Below are 26,230 nucleotides of genomic sequence, written 5' to 3'. Positions count from 1 at the left end.
CACACAAGTTCAAAGGAATTTGCTCCCTTAAGTCAGTTCCACAAAAAATAAAAAATCAATGGGACTTCAAAGTGCTTAACATCAATAGAACTGTGTTCCTGGAAAGTCAGCAGGATGCAGTGGACACAGGGTTGGACCTTGACCAGGGAGATCTGGGTTAAAGTCCTTGCTAAACCATGGGTTACCTTGGGCCAGACACATAGGCTCTCTGTCTCTCGGTGTAAATTACTTCACAGGGTTGTTACGATGATAACCATTTAGGAAGGGGAAATAACAATTTTGTAAGAGGTCTCCTTAGAGGCAGGGTGGGATAAAAATGTATCTTCTACCTTTCTACAAAGCTGATTTGTTGAATCAGAAATTTAAATAAGGAGTCTTAATATATTGGCACAGTGGACTTGATCCGTATCTTAATTAACCTATGCTGATTTCACTTTTACCCAGCCAAATAAGGAGATGCCTGACTGTGTGGCTTTCTTCCAAAGCCTCTGAATCTGCCCCCAGAGTATTTCTTTTTAAAGAAGGAAGATATATGCTAAGAATGAAGCAGAAATTCTGAAGCTGTCGCCAGTTCTATTTTCCCAAATAAGCTTGGTCTCTAACATGATGGGGCAAACTTTTCACACACAAGCACGGAACAGCTGCCCAGCGAAAGCAAAGGACAGCTGGAAAGTGTCAGTTTGGGTTCTCTATTACGAGACTAACTTTGTTTGCAGAATGGAAAACAGTAGTAAATCCTCGGAGCCCAAATGGAAGGCAGATTCACATGCACGGCAAACTCTAAGCACGTGAGCTGCCCTTACATGGCAAGTTCTGGGTGTTCCCTTCTTCCCATATCTGAATATCACATGAGATGGTACTTAAACACACACACACACACACACAACTTCTGTGCAACACAATGCTATAAAGAGCTCTCATTTCCTTGTTGATACTGTCGTTCACAGTGCAGATTTAGGAATAGACCTCATCAAAAATGCTAACTCAGTGAAGATCCAACCTATCTTTTACACAAAAGAGGGAGAGCAAGGAGAAAGCAAGCAGATATCATGTCTTCATTAGCGGATGAGGGAATAAACACTTTGTTTTTACTTTATTTATTTTGTTTATATCCCACCTTTTCTCCAAGAAATTTAGGGCAATGTGCATGATTTCTTCTCAGCCCCTCCATTTTATCCCCATAATAATCCTGAGAAATAATTGAAGCTGAGAGTAATTTTCCCAAGGCCACATAGTGAACTTCACAGCTGAGTACAAATTTCAACCCAGCTTTGCTTGAGAACTATCCCAACACTTCCAGGAATCTGGCTTATGCTGGTGTCAGATCACTGGTGCACTTAGCTCAGTACACGGATACACCTAGCTCAGCTCCTAAACATGTAAACTTCTCTCCAGGGTTCCAAACAGATGCCGCGGAGTGAACCTGGATCGTCTGCATGCAAAGCATCTCCTCTAACACTGAGCTACAAGTCCTTCCCCAAATACAACACACTGGCATGCCTCTGGCAACTCTTCTTTCGCTTTTGGCAGAATCAGCTGGGTTTTCCTAGAGGCTAGCTTTGCGCAGGAGTGACACACATAACAAAAACAGGTCGAAGGGTATCAGCTGGTCTTGCTGCTTATCAAACTCGGTTCTAAAGAGGAATTCTGGTGCTGTCAGAGCACTGGGTCACAAGCCAGAGACTGCTGTGAAGAGATCAATGGTGCACAGTGAAGCGACAAAGTCTTTTCCTGCCATCCCCCAACAGCAGACTCAAAATTGTTTGCTGCTCTTAAAGCTGAACATTTTTTTAAGGGGGCTTAACGAAACCCAAAAGGATACATGTGGATGTGGGGAAAGAGAACTCCCAGAAAGAGCCACAAGTCCTTTGTGGGGACACAAAGGTGGAGAGCTATTTATTGCACTGTGCTCTTTTAAAACTTTGCTAGCATGTGTTCTGAAACTAGCAGGCTTCAGCTGGAAGTCCAATCTGCCACTCTCTTCATAAAAATATGTTCCCTTCACACTTCCTAAACATTGGACAACCTCTAGTGGTTTCCACGTGAACAGCAGCATGCTGTTACCACTTTGGTAGAGCACTGTCAACAGCAGAGAGAGATAAATTGTAAGGTTTGCCTGCTTCAGCCCCACATCAATGGCCAACATGGGATGAGAACATCATATCACCTAGATTTAGTGCTTGATATACCGTATTTTTCGCTCGATAACACGCACCTGACCATAACACGCACATAGTTTTTAGAGGAGGAAAACAAGAAAAAAAAATTCTGAATGAAACAGTGGATGTATCATTTTTGTGCTTCATGCTGCGGCCACAGACATGTGATTTGACGGTGAGTTTGGGGTAGCCCAATGCAAAGATCCTGAGGATCCATGTGGATCCATGCTTTGTAACCACGTTTTTGCACCATTGCAGCCCCAGGCAACAGTGGGTGCGTGATTTTTTTGGTGCAGGCTGTAGCCATGGACATGCTATGTGATCTGATGGTGAATTTGGGGTGACCCAATGCAAAGATCCTGAGGATCCATGTGGATCCATGCTTTGTAACCACGTTTTTGCACCATTGCAGCCCCAGGAAACAGTGGGTGCATGATTTTTTTGGTGCAGGCTGTAGCCATGGACATGCTATGTGATCTGATGGTGAATTTGGGGTGACCCAATGCAAAGATCCTGAGGATCCATGTGGATCCGTGCTTTGTAACCATGTTTTTGCACCATTGCAGCCCCAGGAAACAGTGGGTGCGTGATTTTTTTGGTGCAGGCTGTAGCCATGGACATGCTATGTGATCTGATGGTGAATTTGGGGTGACCCAATGCAAAAATCCTGAGGATCCATGTGGATCCGTGCTTTGTAACCATGTTTTTGCAGCATTGCAGCCCTGTTTTTGCATCAGATCATTGCTATGTGATCTGATGGTGAATTTGGGGTGACTCAATGCAAAGATCCTGAGGATCCATGTGGATCCGTGATTGGAACCACGTTTTAAGTAGGGAGGGAAGGAAAAACATAGAAGCGACAAGGAGAGGGGTGTGCAGAGAAGCAGCTGGCTAAGAATGCAGGAGAGGGGTTTTACCGGAGGGAGGAAAGGAAGGCAAAAGTCCCCCCCCCCACAAGCCAGCCCGCTCTCTCTCTCTCCCCCCCCCCCAACCTGCATGTTGCCTTCGAGTCCCAGACGCACGGAGAGGAATCTGTTTTCCACTCTGCTTGCCTGGAGGGGAGGGGTTTTCTCTGCTCTTTGTTCCGTCTGAGCAAACACAGTAAGGAAACAGAAGCGGGTGGGCAGTAAGACCCTGAGGCAGAATGCAGGAAAGCAGCAGCTTCCTCTTTCCTCCCTTCTCCGGACGATTTGATATTTGCCTGATTTTTGCCTTCACTCACGCTTGTCAGCTCCAGGGACCACACATTCGCTCTATAACACGCACAGACATTTCCCCTTACTTTTTAGGAGAAAAAATCTGCGTGTAATAGAGGGAAAAATACGTATGTAACAACAGCAAGTCAGTCCCTTAAGGGGGGGGACGCTTGGCCACTCCCATGTTTAGCATGCTAAGGAATATGCTGTATTTGGACGTCTAGAAACGTCAAAGTATATTCCACAATGCCCAGATTGTGCAGGAGGCCTCCTCAAACACACACAGGAGGCTGCAATGACTAATTGTGTTGTCTGGGCTTATTGTATTAATCCAATTATAACAGGTGGTGGAAGCTGTGAAAAGAGCCTAACAAAGCTAACTTGAAGCAGAGTGATTTGCAATCACCTGGAGGATGTTCTGTCTTGGTGTCTTGATTTAGATGCATGGAAAAAGCAGGTGGGCCAGGTCATGAAAACTGCACAAAAATGTATGCAGGACTGCCTACAGTGCCATTTTGAAAGTCTATGTGGGGAAGGACTAAGGACCTTCCATTGCTTGGTAAAATTTGCCTTTTCATGTTGCATAAACACACCATTTCCCAAGAAACTACCCACAGTAAATTCAGGAATTTGTATTCTAACAGGCCCCAGATATATGACTAAACAGGAAGAACACATTTTGATGTATGCTTTCCCAAATCATTTTCTTGAACATAAATCTCAATTTGCTAGGCAACTTTGGCAAAGCCCTAAATTTTATTTGTTCATTTGAAGTGTCCCATTCCAACAAAGTACAGAATGGCAGTTGTCACAACTTGTTGCAGACAGTCAATCACCACCTTCAAATCTCCTGTAGCAAATATGTTTCCGCTACTCTTTTTTGCTTGATGGTTTCTTAATGGCCCATTACCAAACACCCTGAGGGTATATTCCTCTACTACTAGCCACTACAACTTGGTCCTAAAGCTGGTTCCTGCCTAGCCTTCTCAGGGCTCTCCATAATCCTGGAACCACATTGGTATAACAGGGATCAGCAAACTTTTTCAGCAGGGGGCAGGTCCACTGTCCCTCAGACCTTGCGGGGGGCCAGACTATATTTGGGGGGGGGGAATGAACGAATTCGTATGCTCCACAAACAACCCAGAAATGCATTTTAAATAAAAGCACACATTCTACTAATGTAAAAACACCAGGCAGGGCCCACAAATAACCCAGAGATACATTTTAAATAAAAGGACATATTCTACTCATGTAAAAACATGCTGATTCCCAGGCCGTCCGCGGCCCGGATTTAGAAGGCGATTGGGTCGGATCCAGCCCCCGGGCCTTAGTTTGCCTACCCATGTTCTATAGACTGCAGGTGGAAGGGAACCATCTTAGAAGAGGCACCCCCCTTCAATGTCACCCACAAAAGGGGATGCCTCTTTGGAGACGGGCCTCCTGCAACATATGCATGCACAATCTTAAACACAAAGTTTTGCCCATTTCCTTTTCAGAACTGTTTTTTCAGTCACGTGCATATTTAAATTGAATCAATCTGTCAAAACCCATCTGACTAGTTGGCTAGCATTTGTTTGTTTCGGTGGCAGGACTCACTTCCAAGTATCTCACCCACCTTTCCATACACTCCTGAATTCAGTTTCGTCACAATCGCCAGTCACTTGTGAACACTGACTCTGGACAAGTGCATACCAAAGTCTCCCAGTGAGGGTGGGATACAATATATCAAATGAGGCGCAACTTCCAAAGATTAAAAAGGATGAACAGATGCTGTTTTTGAATACTGCCTTTGTGTACCCCACTATAAATAAATAATATTATCTGCATCTATATTTACATGTAAAGAAACACCCAACCCTCCTGAGACATTTAAGATTCATTTTCAGCCTCCCAATTAAAATTGTTCCCCATTTCTACAAAAGGAAATTAACAGCACAATCCTATGTGTATTTACTCAGAAGTAAATCCAGTTGAGTTCAACAAAACTTACCTAAGGCTGCAGTCTTAAACACACCCACTAGAGGAAAACTCCGACTGAAAACAGTGTGGCTTGCTTCTGTGAGTAAACTTGCATAAAGGTAAAGGTACCCCTGCCCGTACGGGCCAGTCGTGACCGACTCTGGGGTTGCGTGCCCATCTCGCTTAAGAGGCCGGGGGCCAGCGCTGTCCGGAGACACTTCCGGGTCACGTGGCCAGGGTGACGAAGCTGCTCTGGCGAGCCGGCACCAGCGCAGCACACAGAAACGCCGCTTACCTTCCCGCTATAAAGCGGTACCTATTTATCTACTTGCACTTAAGAGTGCTTTCGAACTGCTTTCGAAACTTGCATAGGACTGCACTATAAATTAAGACCATTTGTAGCAGAATTTAAGGATGCTGACCGTTAATTTTTCCCCTGCTGCAGAGACTGCTCCCTGTGGGGGGGGGGGGGGGGAGATATATGTAGCAAAGCAGACTTCCATAACCTGTGCCAGATGCTTTGGACTACAACTCCCATCAGCCCCAGCTAGCAGAGTGGTGCTAGCTGGGGCCAATGAAAGTTATAGCCCAAAACACCTTGAGGGTACCAGGTTGGAGAAGGGGCTGTTTGTAATGCATGAGTTGCAGTGTGTCTTTCTCCATTGGGAAGACAACAATGATGTCAAGGTAATAAAAAAGGGGGGGGGGTGGCAGAGCTGGGAACAAGCTGAAAACTCATCTACGGTTTGTAAATCACCACTTCGCAAATGGAGCACTAAAGATACCTGTGTCCTCGGATATCAGACTGGTCACACACTCCGCCGAGGGCGATTCGGTGGAACTCTCGGCCCAAAGTCTTTGCCACGGATCTTCCCACACTAGTTTTTCCAACCCCAGGAGGTCCCACAAAGCAAAGGATCGGGCCCTTCAAGTTGTTCTTAAGCTGTCTGACTGCCAAATACTCCAACACCCTCTTCTTCAACTTCTCCATAGCGTAATGGTCATTGTCCAGAAGAATCCTGGCTGCACGGATATCCAGGCGATCTGTTGACCAAACATTGTGTTTAAACGCCAAGCTTAAGCATCTCTGCTGGTCAAATAGCCACAATAATGTATAACCCTGGTAACACCACCAATATTCCCTCCCTTTGCATTTTTCAAACAATTTGTAGTAGTCTATGGAAGCACAGAAGACTCCCTTTACCTTTTGTACTTTTGCTCCATGGCAGTTCCACCATCAGTTCCAAGTAATTTCTAGTTAAGGCATATTCTGGCATTGACTGAGGCATTTTCTTTAATCTAGAAGGGCAGATAAAACTGAAATATGTAACTTAAGCATATTTGTTCCTAAAGATGTGCGCTCATCAGTTCTGTATTTTAAAATCCTAACAAGTAATCTGAACATGCTAAGCTTCACTTGCAACTGTGCTGCACATGTTTAACTGTTTTTAAAGCCACAGTTACTGGATTCATCCCCTGATTCACTTTGTGTTCCCATGATTTTGCCTCTTCTCTCAAGTATAATTTATCAGCCATATGTGTGGTTCCCTCCAGATGATTTGGACTACAGCATCTGTAAACCATGAACCTGGGCCACACTGGCTGGGGTGGATGGAAACTGGTGTCTGAAACAGCTGGAGGGCACTGGCTTCGGAAGGCTGGATTATGACGTATTAAAAGTGTGGTATTCAAGAATACAGAAAACATGAGAAGTCAAGTAATAGCTTCAAAGATTGTAAAACAGATTTTAAAATCAGATTTTAAAACAACGTTACAAACTGAGAGCTTCAGAATCTAAATAAACTACCTACCTCTTAACCTCTTTTACACAGACTTTTAGAGCCTGCTCAGGCATACTGGAGGTTCGAATTTTCTTTTCAAGGATAACAATATCATTGTGGTCTTCATCCTCCTCCTCGTCTTCAGCAGTGCCTGGAAAGTGGGTGATCCTTCGAATGGGACGTATCGCTACAACCTACAAAGTTTGAAAGGCTCAACAATAGCAGGAACTTTCTCTGTGTGAGCTTGTGGCTACTGCACTGAGCAACCACTTACCCAATTCATTCATTAACTTTATTAAAAGATTTCTATACCACTTTTCATTCACAAAAATAAATATTAAAGTGGCCCACACAATAATAAAACAAAAATCATCATTGGGAAAAACCATAATAATGACCTGCTAAAAATTAACTGCTAAAATTGTTGCTATTTAAGGATGTTTTAACTGCTGGCTTAGTGATCTGATAAAAATCACATGGCTTTATATTCAGGTGTACGTAAGCCACCCTGGGACCAGCTGATAAATGCCGATGGAAAATAAATAAATATTTCATAAAATACATTTAATAATGCTTTTGTCTTTATCACCTACTCTAACGTTATGTCAGCCTCCATACAAAAGCCTTAAAACACATTATTTAATTATAATAATTGAGAGATTACCCTTTTGTCATCATCCTGTTTGGATTTTCTAGTTTTCTGAAGTAGTTTCAAGCCTTCAATCTGCCTAACAAGCAATGGTATGGTCATCTTGAACCGTTCCTCCAGCCCAACAGCATCTAAAATCTAACAGAAAGGCACAACATATTAGGTGTTTTTCCTCGCCTACTACAGTTTCCAGACTCTCTCCCACAAAATACATTTGCTCTATTTGAAATGTGTCTGTGCCGCTGTGTGGAAAAATCAACAGGTGGTTAGCCTGTTCAAGGAACGTATCGGAATGCTTGCAAGGATGTTCTCCTGGGATAAAGGAGCAAGGAAGCCATGTTGTAATATGGAGATGCTGAAATGAAAACCTGTCCTGTCTGCTGATTCTTTTTTTAAATCTCTTTTTTTTTTTAATATTTTTATTTTTCCATATAAACACAATACAACAAACATAAACATACAAAAACAAAAACAAAACAAAAAACATGTATCATTTCATATCCTAATTTCATATCCTATCTTCCCCGACTTCCTCATGCCTCCCCTTTCTGTATTCCAAATTCTTATCGATTGTTCAGCAAATCTTCCCTTATTTTAATTTAAATTTAGACTATTCTTCCTTATTTTCCTTGTCTTAACCATTACTAATAGTAACCATTTACTTTCCAGTCCAACATCATTCTAACTTTCATTAACTTTATGATATTTCTTTAAATAGTCCTTGAATTTTTTCCATTCTTCTTGCGCTGCTTCTCTTCCCTGGTTTCGGATTCTGCTCGTCATTTCTGCCAAGCCCATATAGTCTATCACCTTCATCTGCCATTCTTCCAGTGTGGGTAGTTCTTGCGTCTTCCAGTACTTCGCAATGAGTATTCTAGCTGCTGTTGTAGCATACATAAAGAAAGTTATATCCGTCTTTAACACCCCTTGGCCGACAATACCCAAGAGAAAGGCCTCTGGTTTCTTGGGGAAAGTATATTTAAATACCTTTTTAAGTTCATTATAGATCATTTCCCAGAATGCCTTAATCTTCGGGCAGGTCCACCAAAGATGAAAAAATGTACCTTCAGTTTCTTTACATTTCCAACATTTATTGTCAGGCACATGGTAAATCTTTGCAAGCTTGACTGGGGTTATGTACCACCTATATATCATTTTCATAATGTTTTCTCTTAAGGCATTACATGCCGTAAATTTTATCCCGGTGGTCCACAACTTTTCCCAATCAGCAAACAAAATATTATGACCAATGTCCTGAGCCCATTTAATCATGACCGATTTAACCGTTTCATCTTGTGTATTCCATTTCAGCAGCAAATTGTACATTTTGGACAAATTCTTAGTACTGGGTTCTAACAGTTCTGTCTCCAATTTTGATTTTTCCACCTGGAAGCCAATTTTACTGTCCAGTTTAAACGCTTCATTTATTTGATGGTAGTGGAACCAGTCTCTCACCTTCCCTTTTAATTTCTCAAAACTCTGCAATCTCAATTTGTCCCCTTCCTTTTCCAAAATCTCCCAGTATCTTGGCCACTTGGACTCCATATTTAACTTTTTAACTGCCTTAGCTTCCATTGGCGACAGCCACCTTGGAGTTTTATTTTCCAGCAAGTCTTTATATCTGTCCCAGACATTTAGTAGTGCTTTTCTGACAATATGATTTTTAAAACTTTTATGTGCTTTAACCTTGTCATACCACAAATATGCATGCCACCCAAAAATGTTATTAAAACCTTCCAAATCCAAAATGTCTGTGTTTTCAAGAAGTAGCCATTCTTTCAGCCAGCAGAAAGCTGCCGCTTCGTAGTAAAGTTTAAAGTCTGGCAGGGCAAACCCCCCTCTTTCCTTTGAATCCGTTAGTATCTTAAATTTAATTCTGGGCTTTTTGCCCTGCCAGACAAATTTAGATATGTCTTTTTGCCACCTCTTGAAACAATCCATTTTATCAATTATTTGCAATGCTTGGAACAAAAACAACATTCTTGGCAATACATTCATCTTTATAGCTGCAATACGGCCTAACAAGGAAAGCTTCAAGTTGGACCAAATCTCCAAATCTTTTTTCACTTCTCTCCAAGTTTTTTCATAATTATCTTTAAACAAATTCACATTTTTAGCTGTCATATTTATACCCAAATATTTCACTTTTTTAACCACAGTCAACCCTGTCTCATTCTGGAACCTTTCCTTTTCTATCTGTGTCAAATTTTTCTCCAAAACCTTTGTCTTAGACTTATTCAATTTAAATCCTGCCATTTGACCAAACTCTTGAATTATTTCCAAAACTCTTTTCGTGCTAGCTTCTGGCTCTTGCAATGTAAGTACTAAGTCATCTGCAAATGCTCTCAGTTTATATTGTTTAGCTCCGACCTGAATCCCTTTAACCAACTGGTCCCTCCTAATCATATTAAGCAAAACCTCCAGGACCGATATAAAAAGTAATGGGGAGATAGGGCACCCCTGGCGTGTCCCTTTTTCAATCTTGAACTCTTCTGTAACCACATTATTTACAATTAGTTTGGCTTTCTGTTCAGAGTATATTGCACCTATACCATTTTCAAACCCTTGGCCTACCCCCATCCCCCGGAGGTTCTTCAACATAAAACTCCAAGAAATATTGTCAAAGGCTTTCTCGGCATCCACAAATATCAAAACAGCTTTAGTGTTTATGTTCACTTCCAGCTTTTCCAAAATGTCAATTATATTCCTTACATTGTTCGACAAGTGCCTTTTTGGGAGAAAGCCCGCTTGGTCCCCGTGAATCTCCTCCATCAAAACTCTCTTCAGTCTTTTTGCCAAAATATCAGCAAAGATTTTGTAATCCACATTCAATAACGAGATGGGTCGGTAGTTTTTAAGTTGGGTCTTTTCAGTCTCTGTCTTTGGTATAAGTGTAATGTAGGCCTCTCTCCACGTATCGGGTGCCCTTTTCCCCTCCATAATCTCATTGCAGACTTCCTTCAAAGGTTGTATCAACCCTTCCTTCAAAACTTTGTAGTATTTGGAAGTCAGTCCATCCGGTCCAGGGGATTTGCCCAGCGTCATGCCTTGAATGGCATCTTCTATTTCTTGTGCTGATATCTCCTGGTTCAATATTATCTTACTTTCATGCGAAACCTTTTTCAGCCCATTTTCCTCGAGGAACTGTTGTATGTCCATTTCTTTTTGCGGCCCTTGTGTGTAAAGTTGTCTAAAGTAGTTCTGAAAACAATTCCTAATTTCCGCTGGGTTGCTTATGTTTTTTCCTTCCACTTCTATATTTGTTACCGTGTTGAGTTTTTGTCTCTTCTTTATTTGCCAAGCCAGTAACTTGCCACATTTATCAGCAGATTCAAAAGTCTTTTGTCTCATTTGTTTAATTTTCCACTCTAATTCTTGATTCATCAGTTCCATATATTGTGTTTGATGAAATTTGATTTCTCTTAGAATCTCTTGGGATTTTGGCTTCGATCTTAATTGTTTTTCCCCTTCTTTTATCTTTTCCAAAATTCTCTCCTTTTTCTCATTTTGCTTTCTCTTCTTTAAAGTATTTTGCTGAATCAAAAACCCTCTCATCACGGCTTTGCTTGCGTCCCATACTATTCTTTTTTCTACTTCAGACCTTAAGTTGATTTCAAAATAGTCTTTCAAGGTTTTTTGGGCCTTCTTGCAGATCTCCTCGTCTCTAAATAAGGTGTCATTCATTCTCCATCTGAAGGAACCAGTTGTTGTTTGCCTCATCACCATCTTTACAGCATTATGGTCGGAGAAAGTTTTTGGGCAGATTTCTACTTTTTTTATATTCGGAGCCATACTGCTAGTCACCCAGATTTGGTCAATCCTTGTCCATGTCATTTTGGCTTCAGAAAAGAAGGTTCCCTCTCTTTCTAATGGGTGTTTTGTTCTCCAAATATCAATCAAGTCCATATTGTCAGTCATTTCAAAAAAAGTCTTTGGTAGTCTTCCATCTTTTGTTATTACCTGTCTTTGTGCCTTGTCCATATTTGTTGAAACCACTCCATTCATATCTCCCATCAAAATTAAGTTGTAATCCATATGGTCCATCAAAATTTCATGCAACTTCTTAAAAAATTCAGCTTTCCCTTCGTTTGGTGCATAGATTCCCACTATCAAATACTTCTCTCCTTGAGATTGAATTTCAATTGCCAAATATCTTCCTTGATCATCTTTAAAGATTTGTTTCGGTTGCAATTTTTCTTTTGCATAGATCACCACTCCTCTCTTTTTTACTCTGTCTGAAGATATAAATTCCTGTCCCAGTCTTTTATTTATTAATAATTTTCTGTGTGCTCTTGTCACGTGGGTCTCTTGTAGGCAAATCAAGTCCAATTGGTCTTTCTTTAAGGCATGAAATATACTTTTTCTCTTCCTGGGAATATTTAAGCCATTACAATTCCAGGTTAGAAGTTGCAGAGCCATGATGGGATTATTTACTCCTTCCTCCTACAGCTCCCTGTTTTTGTTCCTCGTCTGTCGGTGGTACCGTGTTCGTGTCCAGTGATGGATGCCCTTGTCCTGGAAATGTCTCTTTCTATAGGTCTTCTTCGTGTTCTCCCAAGAACTTGTCTTTATCACTTACAGTCTTTATTCTTCTCTTCTTTCCCTTATATTTAAAAGACAGGCCTTGGGGAAATTCCCACCTGAATGGTATGTAGTTCTTCTTCAGCAGTGTCACCAGGTCCTTATAATCTTTTTTAAAATCTCATGTGTATCTCTGAGTTTAGCCACTGTGTGTCTTCCTAGTGCAGGGCTGGGGGAGCTGTGGCATTCCAGAGGTTGCCGGACTGCTCCCATAATCCCTTCCTATTGGCTATACTGGCTGGCGCTGATTGGGCACTACTAGTCCAGAGACACCTGGAGGCCCACAGGTTCCCCTGCTTTACCTGGAGATTGAACCTGGGGCCTTCCACATGCACTTTACATATTCACCATTCCTAGTGGTAGGGTAGCCAGACTTCCCCTAAAGAAGCAGAAAAACCTATAACCCATGACCCTAAAAGAAATGCGCTATACTTAATGTACAGAACAAATCCACTTTTATTTCTTTATAAACTATGCATTGCTTAACTCCAATTGTCCAATGGTTTACAACACAAAAATATAAATCAGTTAAAACTGTAAGATCACACTACAATTTAAAATGCCTGCGGGAATAAGAAAAAACATTCAATAGGCACTGGAAGTTCAGTAGGGAGGGAGGCTGTCTGGCCTCAGCTGGGATTTCCATAGAATTGGGCCCACAGTACTAGGGAGAGGGAGTGTTTGCCAAAGACATAAGTTTAGAACGGATGTTCCATGTCAAAATGTATGAGAACAGTGTGGTTTTCAGGATGTAGGCGTATACCACTTTATCACCAAAACTACACACTGTGATGGTTTATACATTTTTTTTATTTATGGCAAAGGGCTCAAGGCATTTATTTCTGTGCCAGCATACTCTTGCTTCATCCTTTTGATAGATGGAACACTTGGAAACTGAGCAGAGTTGGCTAGAACAGGAGACACTCTTTTTCTTTGTTCAGTCTGTGCAAAGGCAGCACACCCTACCTGAAGCTTCTCCTGGTTGCTGGTGCGGATGATGGAGGTTAATATATCTGGTAAAGCTTCCCTAGGCAGGTTGTCTAACAGGCGTCTCAGTTTAGCCACTGCAGGGATTGACATATCCAGCATCTCAACCAGCTTCGTCATAGAAAGAAAGAAAAAAAACATATAGTGAATTTTCAGAACAGATATCATTTTGGATAAGCTGCACAAACCTATACCATTACACAGCTCAGAAAGAAATCTGTCTGAAACTTTCTCAATTGCAGCAGTTTAAAAAACCATTTGTCTTCAGGCAAATCTCCTTCATGGATCTACCTGAACAAAGAAGGATGATTGGCATCAAGAAGTCTGTCAGCACTGCTGACTCAAGAAGAGCTTGAGGGGCTTTTCTGCTGTACAATTTGACTGTCTTTCTGATGCAATTATCCTCAGGAGTTCATTCGCTTTGCATAACATGCACATCTATTACTCAGGGCAAGCAGTAGCTTGCAGCAAGCCCTACAGCCCTGCCAGCATGAACCACATCTTAAAACCATGTATGGAAGCACTTAGCTTATGTGCTCCTTTGCTGAGTCCAAAAGCATCAGCAAAACAAAGAAACACAAGCCTCTGTTTCTGATTATCAGGTAGGCAAGCCCTTAGGTGTCCAAAAGGATTCCCAGCAAAGGACTAATGAGAACCTTAACAGCATGGGGGATGAGGTAAGTCGCCACATACCACACAAGGAATCAGTTGGACTGAATTTTCCTATCACTTCTTAAACTGCCTCCACATGAGTCCCTCTTCCTGTTAAGGGCTTTTTTTTTTATAGAGAACTTTGCAAAAGCAAAAATGGTGCTTGTTGGGCCCACAAAACCAGAAGTGGTGGTTTTGAATATCATCAAAAGCATAATTAACAAGAAGTTACTGCCCCTGCTTATTCTACTCACCAATTCAGCCTACACCCTTTGCCCATCCCCAACAGCTGACCAAGCACCCTCCTTCTATATCTCACTCACCCACCCCCCAACCAAAGTCTCTCCCCCCTTGCCACAGTTGGTGTGGTCACCTACCGGCAGCCTCATAAACATGATGACACCTTACATTTTTATGTGTATAGGAAGAAATCCAACTATAGTTGGAGAGTAGACACATACTAGACAAATACTATTCATTCTGGCTGGCAGCAGCTTTCATGGATCTCCTGCTTAGTTCTGTCCTTGCTACCTGAGACTGAAATGCTGTTAACTAGAGATACCAGGCCCCCAATGCATGTGGTCCACCAGTGAACTACAAGTCCTTCCTCTATAATCAGACGGGCGGGATACAAATAATAAAATTGTTGCTGCTGTTTATTAAATTTCTATACTATCCTTCAGCCAAGTATCACAGGGTGGTTCACAACATAAAAACATGAAATGAGAACATAATACGTACAAAGTTTTTATCTTGCCCTTCCTCCCTAAGGAACCCAGGGCGACAAACATACAAATTACAAAACAACTGAAACATCTAAAAGCAATTCCGGTACAGATGAAGACTGGGAAGCGTCTCTACCTAAAAGGCGAATTGGAAGAGTAAGGTCTTCAGCAGGAGCCAAAAAACATCAAAGACAGCATCGGTCTAATATTTAACAGGAGGGAATTCCAAAGGGCAGACGCAGATTGTGAAAAGACAGACCTTTTGATAACATGGTATCTGCAAGAGGCTCTCTCCTGCAGAGTAGAGTAACTGATTGGGTATATAAGGGGGTGAGACAGTCTTTCAGCTACCAACATTCAACACCCAGGGCAGTTTGCTCAACAGCCACCATAGATCAGCATTTCCTACTTCCAGCCACCTAACCTGCAATGCATATTTATAGAACTGCTCTGAGAGCTCTCCCAGTTCCTCCTCGGATGTAGACTTGTTGGTGAACTGTTCCAGCCGATCCAGCTGTTCCACGTCAGCAACAGGGTAGGGCTTCTCCTTTACCAGTTGCAAAATCTGGAACCTGCAGAGGCCCGTTATCAGCAAAGTGTAATGTGGCTTTGGCCAGTTGCTGCCAACCACCTGGACTGCCAGTGCTGCCGTGCCGATCCTGGAAGCATTAAGAGGATGAGTTACTTGCTGTGACACAACAGGAAGAGTGTGCTTTGATTGGAGCAATATAGCTCCATCTCACGATTTTGTTGTTATATTGCCATTGTTTTTAAAAACTATTGTTTTAGCCACTTCATTGTTTGCCACACTAGGATCCTTTGGCAGGACAGACAGAAGACATCTGATAAAGAAAGCAGTTTTATTGACTATAGGTGCAGCTAAGAGTCATTTTGTAAAAACTGAGTTATTAGACCAAGGAGTGCAACACTACCTACCACCTTCTCTTCCCTCATTGTCACTTTTCTTGTGTCATGGGAATGTCCTGACCCTCGTGCCTAAAATCCTGAAGAGCTGCTGCCTGTCCGTGTAGACAATGACTGTAATATATCATTGTTCTACGTGTAACAAAATGCAGCAGAATTATCTGCATGTATTAGGGAGGTGTCTTTGATTGTAAAATTACTACCCTCATGTTGCAAAGTCAGCCCAGTGATTGGCATGGGAGTGATTAGAGCTGGTGAAAGAGCACAGTAGAGCACATGATTTGCATGCAAAAGATTCAGGTTCAATCCCTGGAGCCTCCCAGTACGGTTAGGAAAGTCCCTGTGTTTGAAGCCCTGGAGAGCCACTGCCAGTCAGTGTAGGCAACACTGACCTAGATGGCCCATGGTTTGGTTCAGTACAAGGCAGCTTCCTCTGTTCCTCTTTGAACCAGCTTTGCACACAGAAGGTCTCAGGTTCAATCCTGGGCATCTCCAGGATGGGCTATGAAATACCCCCTGCTGAAACCCCGGAGAACTACTGCCAGTCAGTGTAGGCAATACAGAGTTAGATGGGGACAAATAGGCCTGACTCTGTCCAAGGCAGCTTCCTATGCTCCTATCGTGGCTCAGGGTGGGCAGCTAACAAGGCAAGTGCAGGGACGGACGACTCAACATATAATAATAATAACATTTATTATTTATATTTATTACTTATACTCCGCCCATATGGCTGGGTTTCCCCAGCAACATGAGGGAGAAATAGCTGTGGCCAAGAAAGGGAGGGCCGTCGGAAGGAAGAGGGCGCGGTTGCCATGGCGACGAAGACCAGGCCCTTAACAGGCAGTGAGATTCTCACTGTGAGAAACAGTTCCCATGGCGACAGGGGGCGTATCTCTGGGAGGGTGGACAGCTACCATGACAACAGGGGGCACACCGCGATAAGGAGGGGAAGGTAGCCATGGCGACAGAGGGTGGGGTAGGGGGATAAGAGGCTCCCGGCGGTTGCCGTGGCGACGGGAAGGGTGGGCGGGGCTCCGACCTGTGTAGCGGGGGCAGCGCGTCGAGGTCGCTGGGCGGGTCGCTGGTGTCGGGGATGACGCCGATGATGGTGCTCTTGAGCGACGTGCCCTTCAGCAGCCGGCTCCGCACCAGCTGCATGTTCCGCGGCGAGTCCACGCTGGCGCGCATGGTGGAGCCCGGCAGCAGCACGGCCTCCGGAGTCAGCAGCAGCGGCAGCCGGCTCGGGATCTGGATGGCGCTGCCGCCCGACGACTGGGACGACGCCATGGCGAAGCGCTCGGCTCGGCGGGGGCAAAGGCCGCATCAAGCGTTTTGCAGGCCGCGCTACGGCGGCCGGCGAGGGCCAAGCGCGCACGCCGCTGCCCCCTGCAGGCTGCAGGGAGCGCTGCGCTGCGCCGTTTGTCCCCCGCGCTCTGAGAACTAGTTCATCAAAGGAAGCGAATGAAGGGAATAAAAACGATTAAGCGAGGAGAAAAATATTCAGCTCAATAGAACCACCTGGCACCGGATACATAATTTGACTTTGGTCTACAATGCTTTTTTTAAAAGCACTTTTTATTATTTGTTTTGTCTTGCAATCCTGAACACGCTTAGGAGACAATAAACGTTTGAGACTCGCATCTGAGTAAACTTGCATAGGATGGTACTGTTAAGAGAATGCTTAATCTCACCAGTGTGGTTGCATTTAAGTAATAGTAAAAACTCAAACCTCCATGTGTATTAACTAGAAACTTTGCCGCTAACATTGATTTTCTAGGAATCTGCCAGAAGAAGGCTAGTTCAATGAAGACAAATATTCCTTCCCTTTATCACAGGGCAGCTGTCACGAGGCCTGTATAGGAAAACTTACTCGTGGATTGTGCCCCTTATTGATTAAGAGGACATGCTTACCAACTAACCGGGGTGGTTGGGATGACCTGGCCTGATCACCTTTAAAAGAGTGGCTTGATGTGGAAAAATTAGTTTTGTCACAACATGGAGAGAAAGGTAATCACTAGCTAATGTGTGCTGATCAGATTGCTGTTAAAGGAGCAAGAGCCAATTAAAAAGTTGGCAACCCTAGAGAAAGATATTTTAATTTACTAGCACTAAAATTGAGCTAGAACAACATAGAAATATTCATCACATAGACTCAGTTACAGTATTTCCTACCTGGACATTATTTCTGCCTGGGAAATTTGTCTTGTTTTCTCCATTTATATGTTGGAAGGGACTTATTTCAGGCAGCTTATTCTGCAGCTGAAAACTCTATAAATATTTGTTCCGCTTTGAATACTTTAGTTGTCATCCACCCTGTTGCTGTGTCTACTACATCCACAAGATGTCAGGACAGCACACAAAATTCAATTTATGGAATTTGTTGTTGTAAATAAACTATATTTTGTGATATATCTTTTACAGCAGCCTTTATATATATGTATTTAATGAATAAAACATTGCCTAAAAACCCCTCAGATATTTAAAATATATATAGAAAATAAAGCACTGATTGAAAACAAAATAAATTGTGCACAGGTGCATTTAGAGCTAGCTGAAATCCTTGAGTCTTAAGGGCTGCTTTGAAGCTGCTATGCCACTGGAAATTTGCCATCCCCCCCCCCCCCCCGATCATCTACATTCTGAAATGTGTGAAATTATGTTTGGCAAGTCATTTAGTCAGTTTATCTATCTTGCATTAATGACAGCAAAGTGGCACATCCCAGATTAATAGGTGCTTGTGAATCAAAAAAGCTTTGTAGCATCACTTGTTGTGAAAAGCCTCTCAGCCTCCTCTGTTCACTTTTTTGAATAAGGACAGTAATTATGAAATGTTGCAAGCTTTGGGAGATTTTATCACAGCTTTGCTCGTTGCTGTGCTTGTGGTGTGAAGTGATGCAATCAACTAATGCCATTCAGCACCTGAAAATTGCATCAGTTTATAGTCTGGAGGGGTAACCTTGTTTCTCAATTGCAGCAAAAACTTCTCTCCCCCCTCAACCCCACATTGCCTATGACAAGAATGTCTCAAAATGACTGTAACTGACCAATATGAAGGACCCTATGACTTGAAAACAGATGTTGAATGTACTTTTGTTACCTATGAAAAAATCTTTAAATAAAAAACAATTTAAAAAATGAAGAGTTTTGTGGCACCTTAAAGACTAACATATTTGTTATTCCTGGGATGGGGAACCTCAGGTCTGGGGAACAGATCTTTCCAGCTAGTCCTTGGAACTGTCCCCAGACTATACACCTCAGCTGTTTTTCACACCCAAAGGGATTTATTTATTTTTTTATTGTCTAGAATGTGCCCTTGTATCTTGATGGTGCCTTTTGCTTGTCTGGATGCTAAATAGAGGGGGGGGGGTGTTTAGAAATTAGCCTACTATACAAAGGTACCATTTGCACCCATTGCCTTGCCCACTTTTGCTTCTGTCTCCACCAAATACTAACATGTGGCCCCTGAAAGGCTGCCCTGAAGGAAATGTGGCCCTTGGGCTGAAAAAAGTTCCCCCAATTCTGATGTATGTGAACTGCAGTAAACACGAGTTACAGGTGATTTGCAGGTAAAGGAATACATAGGAAGCATCCTGATACCAGTGGCCCATCCATACTATTCATTAGTATTCTCACAGAGCTGCAGTTCTCAGTGATTCAATCCCTCTTCCCAGTGAACATTGGGAATTGTAGTTCTGTGAGAAGAATAGGGGCATCCTAGCAAATCTCAGCATCCTTAGGAAACTTCCAGGATTCTTTGGGGGAAGCTATGGCTCTTTAAAGTGGTATGATAGTGCTTTAAATGTACCATGCTGATGGGGCCAAAATCAGATTATCGGTCCATCTAGCTCAGTATAGACAACACTGACCGACAGGAGCTCTCCAGGGATTCAAGAAGAAGACAGTCTCGGCTCTGAAGGTGTCAGGAATCAAACCACTGAGTTACCGGTCTAACTAGAGTGTGTTATTTAAGGATCCCCTGAGATCTAGGAAATGTGAATCAACTCCTACTTACAACTATGCTGGTTCCACAGTGTTCTCTCACAGCTGCACTATTTAAAAAAGCTCTGGAATCAGTTCCCCCCAATCTGACTTATGAGGAAAAGCAGCAGTCAATGGATTACTCTTTAGTTCTGATCCAACAAATCTCAAAAAGTCAGTCGTTGCTTTGCTACTGTATTTGATAGAATGAGGTCCCATTGAGTATTCAGGACTCCAGATAGCCCTTTCCATGGGAGAAACTTGGCTTTATTTCACACAGGTCAAAGACCCAGTTTGGCACCCCACCCCATGTGCATTTCCATGCACACACAGGCTGGGAACCTCAATGGTGCCCCCTTGAGGCTTCACCTGGGGCAAAAACCCTGGGCTAGTCCCACCATAGCTACAGCTCTGCCCTTTCCCAGGATACTCCATTCCATAACACACACCTTGCCTGGATTTCTGTTCCCTGTCCAACAGCATTCTGTGCTCATTGAGCATGCTCATTCTTACTGAAGGGTAGGGTGTCCCAATTTAGGATTCCCCTATCTATTTTTTTCTTTATTTCTGTTTGTTACATCTGATTGATTACCATGGGAAATGGATGCCGGACTACGTAGGCTTTTGATCTGATCCACCAGGGCTCTTCTTAAGGGGTAACATTTTCAACCCCTTTGCCTTCTCCAAGGTTACCCATTTCCTTCAACCAGAACTCCCATTTTAATCCAGAAACAAATGCAGACATGAACCAACCGTCTCAGCTATCAGAAGTCTGAGAAATCTTGGGGAAATTAATTATTCCTAGCTGTGCTATGTCACCTGGGGCAACAGCCTTGCCATGCAATTCTTAAGGGGGTGAAGGGATCTCAAGGTGTTGATCTGGAGAGCCCTCAGGCATGACTGAGAATCGTGCACCTGCAATCAAAACGAACCTTTGGACTAATTACACTGGCAACTATTAAAACTTTTGGACATGCAATAGTTGTTTGTTAAAAGAACTTCATTCTTTGACTGAATGGGAGAAGGAAGTTAGCTGGATCTCACATGACACGGTAGGTAAGAGGTTAGTCTTCTATTTTATTTTAGCAAGTTGGGTAACCACTTAATTCTAGGACTTCCTCACCCACACCCCTATCATCAAAAAATTCTTGTTATTTTGGAGCCTGAAACCTGCAAGAGTGAATTATTGATTCTGGAAATACTTACCAAATGAGTGTTTTCATTTGGGAATACCTTTGATGTGTAGCCAACACAAGTAGATTCTTGTTTTCAGTTGTTCAAATCTGGAGTGCCTCATTAGTTCTGTCTTAGTCCTTTGAATTACTTTCTCTAGAAATAATAATTATCTGAAAGCGCTATAGGAAAGTAAGTTAGGAAATAATGTGCTCTTCTCTGTAATTCTAAACTCGTCTAAGATTGTAGTAAATCTGAGTACTGAGTATGCTTCAAAGAAACACACACTTTCAGATTATTCCTCAGCACCTCTCATTACGCTTCTTGTATTGAAAACATTTGTTTATGAATGCTTACAAAGGGCCATTGCTTAGTGGCAGAGGAAATGCTTTGCTTCTACAGGGTCCCAGGCTCAACCCCTGACATTTCCAAGTAGGGCAATGAAAGACTGTTGTCTGAAGAGCTACTGACATCCCCTTATATAGACTAAGGGAGGAGGAATTGCAGCCCTCCAGATGTGTAGCTAAAAGAAATGTTCCCAGGTCCAGCTGAAGTGAGGAGATGATTCGTTCTCACCTGCTTAGTGAGCCTGGGTAGGGAAGGCATTCTTGCTCACCTGAAGATACAAGCCCTCTCCAGGTTTCTCCTGCAAGGTCTGACAACCCTGTGATCCACTTTCAAGCAGTGTTGAAATCTTGTAACTTCTTATACCGCAAATGTTCCAGGTGGGGCTGTTTTTCTGCTCCACTTTTCCTAAGACCATATAACACCAGTCCTGAAAGACCTACATTGGCTCCCAGTACATTTCCGAGCACAATTCAAAATGTTGGTGCTGACCTTTAAAGCCCTAAACGGCCTCGGCCCAGTATGCCTGAAGGAGCGTCTCCACCCCCATCGTTCAGCCTGGACACTGAGATCCAGCGCTGAGGGCCTTCTGGCAGTTTCCTCACTGTGAGAAGCAAAGCTACAGGGAACCAGGCAGAGGGCCTTCTCAGTGGTGGCTCCCGCCCTGTGGAACACCCTCCCATCAGATGTCAAGGAAATAAACAGCTACCTGACTTTTAGAAGACATCTGAAGGCAGCCCTGTTTAGGGAAGTTTTTAATGTTTGAAGTTTTATTCTGTTTAATCTGTTGGGAGCCACCCAGAGTGGCTGGGGAAACCCAGCCAGATGGGCGGGATAAAAGTAATAAATAACAACAACAACAACAATAAATTATTACTAAGTCATAGTGAATGAGTGCCTCTCTGAGAAGCAGTTACTATTCCCAGGTCACTCAGTGAGCTTCATGGCCAATTGGGGATTTGAACCCTGGTCTCCCAGGCCATGGTCCAACACTTTAACCACTGTATCACACTGGCTCTCTAATATATAAAATCCTACCCATCTGGAGGAGTCCTGTTTAATGACACTTTCCATGTAAGGTGGATCTTGCCCATTGTTTACAACAGCCAGTCCCTGGGAACAGCTGCTAACTTCATGTGAACATTTTTGTTCAATTACGCTTGTCCTGTTCTAACACTCAGTTAACAATGCCCTTTTGCTCTGAGGTTTTGCTGCTTCTCTCTATCAGGCAGTTTTTGCTGCAAAACACGTCCACAAAACCGACACCTTTTTTTTATTATTATTATTCACAGCAGCGTGGGGTTTATTTTTGCTTTCTTTCTCCTTTTTTTTTTTTTGCTAATTGTCTTGCAGACATTTTAAATAAATATCCTCCATGTTAATGACCAAAGTGAAAAAGACAAAGTATGTAATTTCCCAAATCAATATGAAGAAAGCGAAGAATGACTAATAACACTAATTTCACACTCATTTGCTAATCGGCACGCTCTGCACCCTGTGCCAAAAAGATTTGCTTCTTGTCAGTCAGAATAAAGTGTGCAATTTAGCCAAATTTGCATCCCCTTTGCATAATTTGTTGTTCCACTTCCAAAATGTGGGAGTTTCAGTCGATTTAGAAAGATTTGTCAAGAAGTGAGGATGTCAGAATTAAGCACGGAGGTTCAGAGATGCTCTTCGCAAGGATGTTAGAACCCCCTTTCAGAACCTTCACTCTTATAGTTAATTAAGAGATCCTATGAAGGAATCTGCAAATAAGCAGAAGAAATCTGTTTACATAGGAACATAAGAAGAGTTTGCATAGGAACATAAGAAGCTGTCACAAACATAAATACTGTATATGCAGTAAAAAAGAATGTTTAAAAAGTTAAAAACAGACATCAATTTACCATTCTGGGAGGATGTATTCTTAATTGTCTGCAAAGGCCTGGCAGAATAGAAAAGTTTTCAGCAAGCATTTCAAAACAGAAACAGAAGGCACCTGCTGAATCTTTATTGGCAGAGTGTTCCACCGAACTGGTCCAATGACGCTAAGGATTTGGCTTATTTTGTCATCAAGTGAGCCTCGCGAACTCGGGGAATGACCAGTGATGCTCCTGCAAATGATCTTAGTGATCAAGCTGGGATAGAAGGGTTCAGGCGGCCCTTCAAGGTACCGGTACCCAGAACCTAAGTTATTCAGGACTTTGTAAATTAATACAAGGACCTTGAACCTGGATTGGTAGTAGATTGTTGTGTCACAATACATACAAGATAATGTAGGGAATGCAAGAAGCGATAACAAATGCAAGAGAAAAGCAAGGCAAATATTTAGTGCAATGGATGTGCCATTTCTCATCCTCAACCACAAATCCACAGCCACACCACTGGCCACCTAAATGAAGCTGCTAGAGCATAGTCTGGGAACCCTTGCCATAGATGAAAATGGGCTCACACTTGAATCATCTCTCTTGTCTTAAAGGATCATTGCCTGAGCTTCTCTTCTTAGCATTTGGATGAGTTCCTTGGGAAGAAGGGTTGATTGTTAAACCACTCTGAGAATGGTAGCTCTGGAGTCATACATTTAAAGCCACTTTAAATGTATAGTGCAGATCATGTGGCCTGGGTGTTGACAGTATGGAGGTTAGACAGGCCAGTGGCCTGACTCAGAATGAGGCTGCTTTCTCTGATCCTAGATGCAACAACCAGTAGATCGGGCAACTGTTCTATCTGGTAGAATGCCTTTCCCTTACAAGTATGAAAAGCACTGATGCTGTCATCATCTCAGCGCCAAGTTACAGCTTATCTGTTTTGCGCAGGCGTTTTAGGTGTCCTTAAGTGGGTGACTGTTTAGCCTACCCCTGCTGTTTTTAGCAGCCTCCATCTGTGTTTATTCCTATCTATCTTTGACAAGCTCATTCTAGCATCTTGTTGATGTTTATGTATGAATTTGGCTTTGTAATTTATTTTACATTGTACACCCCACTTGGTACAAATGTTGAACGGTGGGCTGTAAATCTTCTAAAGAGAATCACAGAATTGTAGAGTTGAAAGGGACCCTTAAGGGTCATCTAATCCAATCACAACTAAAGGATCCCTGACATGGCCACCTAACCTCTGTTTAAAAATCTCCAGTGAAGGTGAGTCCAACACCTTCTGAGGAAGTCTATTCTACTGTCAAACAGCTCTCACCAGAAAGCACGTTCTTCCTGATACTTAGCTGAAATCTCATTTCTCATTTCATTTGGGCCCTACCCTCTGGAGCAGAAGAAAACAAACTAGTTCCATCTTCCATATGGCAGCCCTTTAGATATTTGAAGATCGCTATCATACCTCTTCTCATTCTCCTCTTCTCCAGGCTAAACATATCTAGTTTGCCCTCAACCGTTCCTCATAAGGCTTGGTTTCATAGCTGTCAACATTTCCCTTTTTAAAGGGAAATTCCCTTATTCCGAATAGGATTCCTCACAAGAAAAGGTAAAAGTTGACAGCTATGCTTGGTTTCCAAACCCTTTATCATCTTGGTCACCCTTCTTTGCATACATTCCAACTTGTCAATACTCTTCTTAAACTCTGGTGCCCAGAACTAGACACAGGACTCTTGGGGAAGTCTGGCCAAGGCAGAATAGAGTGGTACTATTACTTCCTTTGATCTGGACACTATACTTCTGTTGATGCAGCCTAGGATAGCATTACTTTTTGTTTTGTTTTGTCTTTTGCTCTGCTGCTGCTGCTGCATCACACAGTTACCTTCTGTTAAGCTAGGGATCTATTAAGACACCTAGATCCTTGCATATGTACTGTTGCCCTCCATCCCATATTTCTGCATCTGATTATTCCTGCCTAAGTGTAGAACCTTTGTCCCTAATTAAATTAGTTTTGTTAGCTTTGACCAAGTTCTCCAGTCTGTTAAGGTCATCTTGAATTCTTATTCTATCTTCTGAAGTATTAGCAGCACTTCCCAGTGTGGTGTCATCTGCACATTTGGTGAGCCCCCCCTAATTCCTACACCCAAGTCATTTATAAAAATGTTCAAAAACACCATCAGGCCCAGGACAGAACCCTGCAGTACCCACTTTCCCCCAGGATGACAAGGAACCATTGGCGAGCGCTCTTTGGGTTCGGTCAGTCAAGCTTCTTCAATCAGCTGGAGCATGTGCAAGGAGGAAAATGTATGAATAACCTAATAGAAGGGACGAGTTTCAAATGCATATCAAGCAACCACACCCACTCTTGTGAATGGCAAGATTCAGAATCAATCTAGAATGAAAAGCAGCACATTAAAGATGAGTGAGAATGATTATGGACTGAGCAAAACTACACTTTTTTTTGCTACAAATGGGCTAGAAGCAGACAGCCTACTCATACCAGCTTCTCTTTCTCAATCTGCCCAGTTCAGTTGTTACTCTAAACCAATTCAGCTCCTTTTCAGTAACAAGAGCAGCAGCAACCATTACCTATATTGTGTAGTTGAGCCATCCGTGATTCCTTAATCAGTTTTTGTTCCTGGCTTGAAAGAATCTCTGTTCATTCCTCTTCAGATGGATTGGGAATTAGTGCCAGTTGGTTGTTTAAGCTCTGGGCATGGAATTCGTGCCAAGACCTGCTGGCAGCTGCGGATACTCATCAACTGGCAAGAATAAACCCTCAGAATGCTCTTTGCAGCTAACACCATGCAACAGAAAGACATCTCCCCCCCCCAGCTCTACCTTTCAAAATCAGTCTCCAATGCTTTATAAATTTCCTCCTTATCCTGTTTGCATATTTGTTGGCTGAAGGCTGATCATTCCACAATAGGTATATGCTAGGAATATCGGTTTATGAACCTCACACAAAAAAGACAAAATAGAAATCTAGACAGTGATGTTTTCTCTACCAGGAGAATTGAGAGATCAACAGGGAGAGAGTGTCCATTGATGATAATTTCTTTTCTGAATTGTGGATTCTTGGTTGTGTTGAAGCATCGGCAAAACAGTCTGACTGAGGGGTGTTATTAATTGCACTAACCTGAAGTTTTTATTTTAGATGCAAAGATTAATCAGATGCAAACCATTCCATGGCAGGGAATCAACTGCATTGATTTATTCTCCCTGGAATTTGCTGTTTGAGTGCAAACCTCACCATTTTCCCTGGGCAGTTCCATCAA

At 42.6% G+C, this 26,230-nt stretch overlaps 1 protein-coding gene across 3 annotated transcripts in view; it reads right to left on the bottom strand.

Moving 5' to 3' along the window:
* LONP2 (lon peptidase 2, peroxisomal) overlaps positions 1 to 20,828 on the bottom strand; it is a 53,798-nt gene extending 32,970 nt beyond the window's left edge. Inside the window, exons 1-7 of one of the 3 annotated variants that reach the window (XM_083626036.1) lie at positions 20,797 to 20,828; positions 15,113 to 15,347; positions 13,292 to 13,423; positions 7,760 to 7,882; positions 7,126 to 7,289; positions 6,519 to 6,613; positions 6,100 to 6,358 (exon numbers count right to left, since the gene is read on the bottom strand). In XM_083626036.1, the coding sequence (XP_083482162.1) occupies positions 6,100 to 6,358; positions 6,519 to 6,613; positions 7,126 to 7,289; positions 7,760 to 7,882; positions 13,292 to 13,423; positions 15,113 to 15,347; positions 20,797 to 20,813 (1,025 nt within the window). In that variant the 5' untranslated portion in view covers positions 20,814 to 20,828. Of the gene's footprint in view, positions 1 to 6,099; positions 6,359 to 6,518; positions 6,614 to 7,125; positions 7,290 to 7,759; positions 7,883 to 13,291; positions 13,424 to 15,112; positions 15,348 to 15,624; positions 15,722 to 16,651; positions 18,015 to 20,796 lie in introns of those variants that run through there. The other 2 variants (XM_083626035.1, XM_083626037.1) reach the window with 2 other exon arrangements.
* Positions 20,829 to 26,230: the final 5,402 nt, after the last annotated feature.

This window comes from Podarcis filfolensis (assembly GCF_964270895.1).
Source record: "Podarcis filfolensis genome assembly, chromosome: 8".
Classification (NCBI taxonomy): domain Eukaryota; kingdom Metazoa; phylum Chordata; class Lepidosauria; order Squamata; family Lacertidae; genus Podarcis; species Podarcis filfolensis.
The sequence above is the reverse complement of the archived record's forward strand: the minus strand, read 5'-3'. Positions and strand labels throughout refer to the sequence as shown.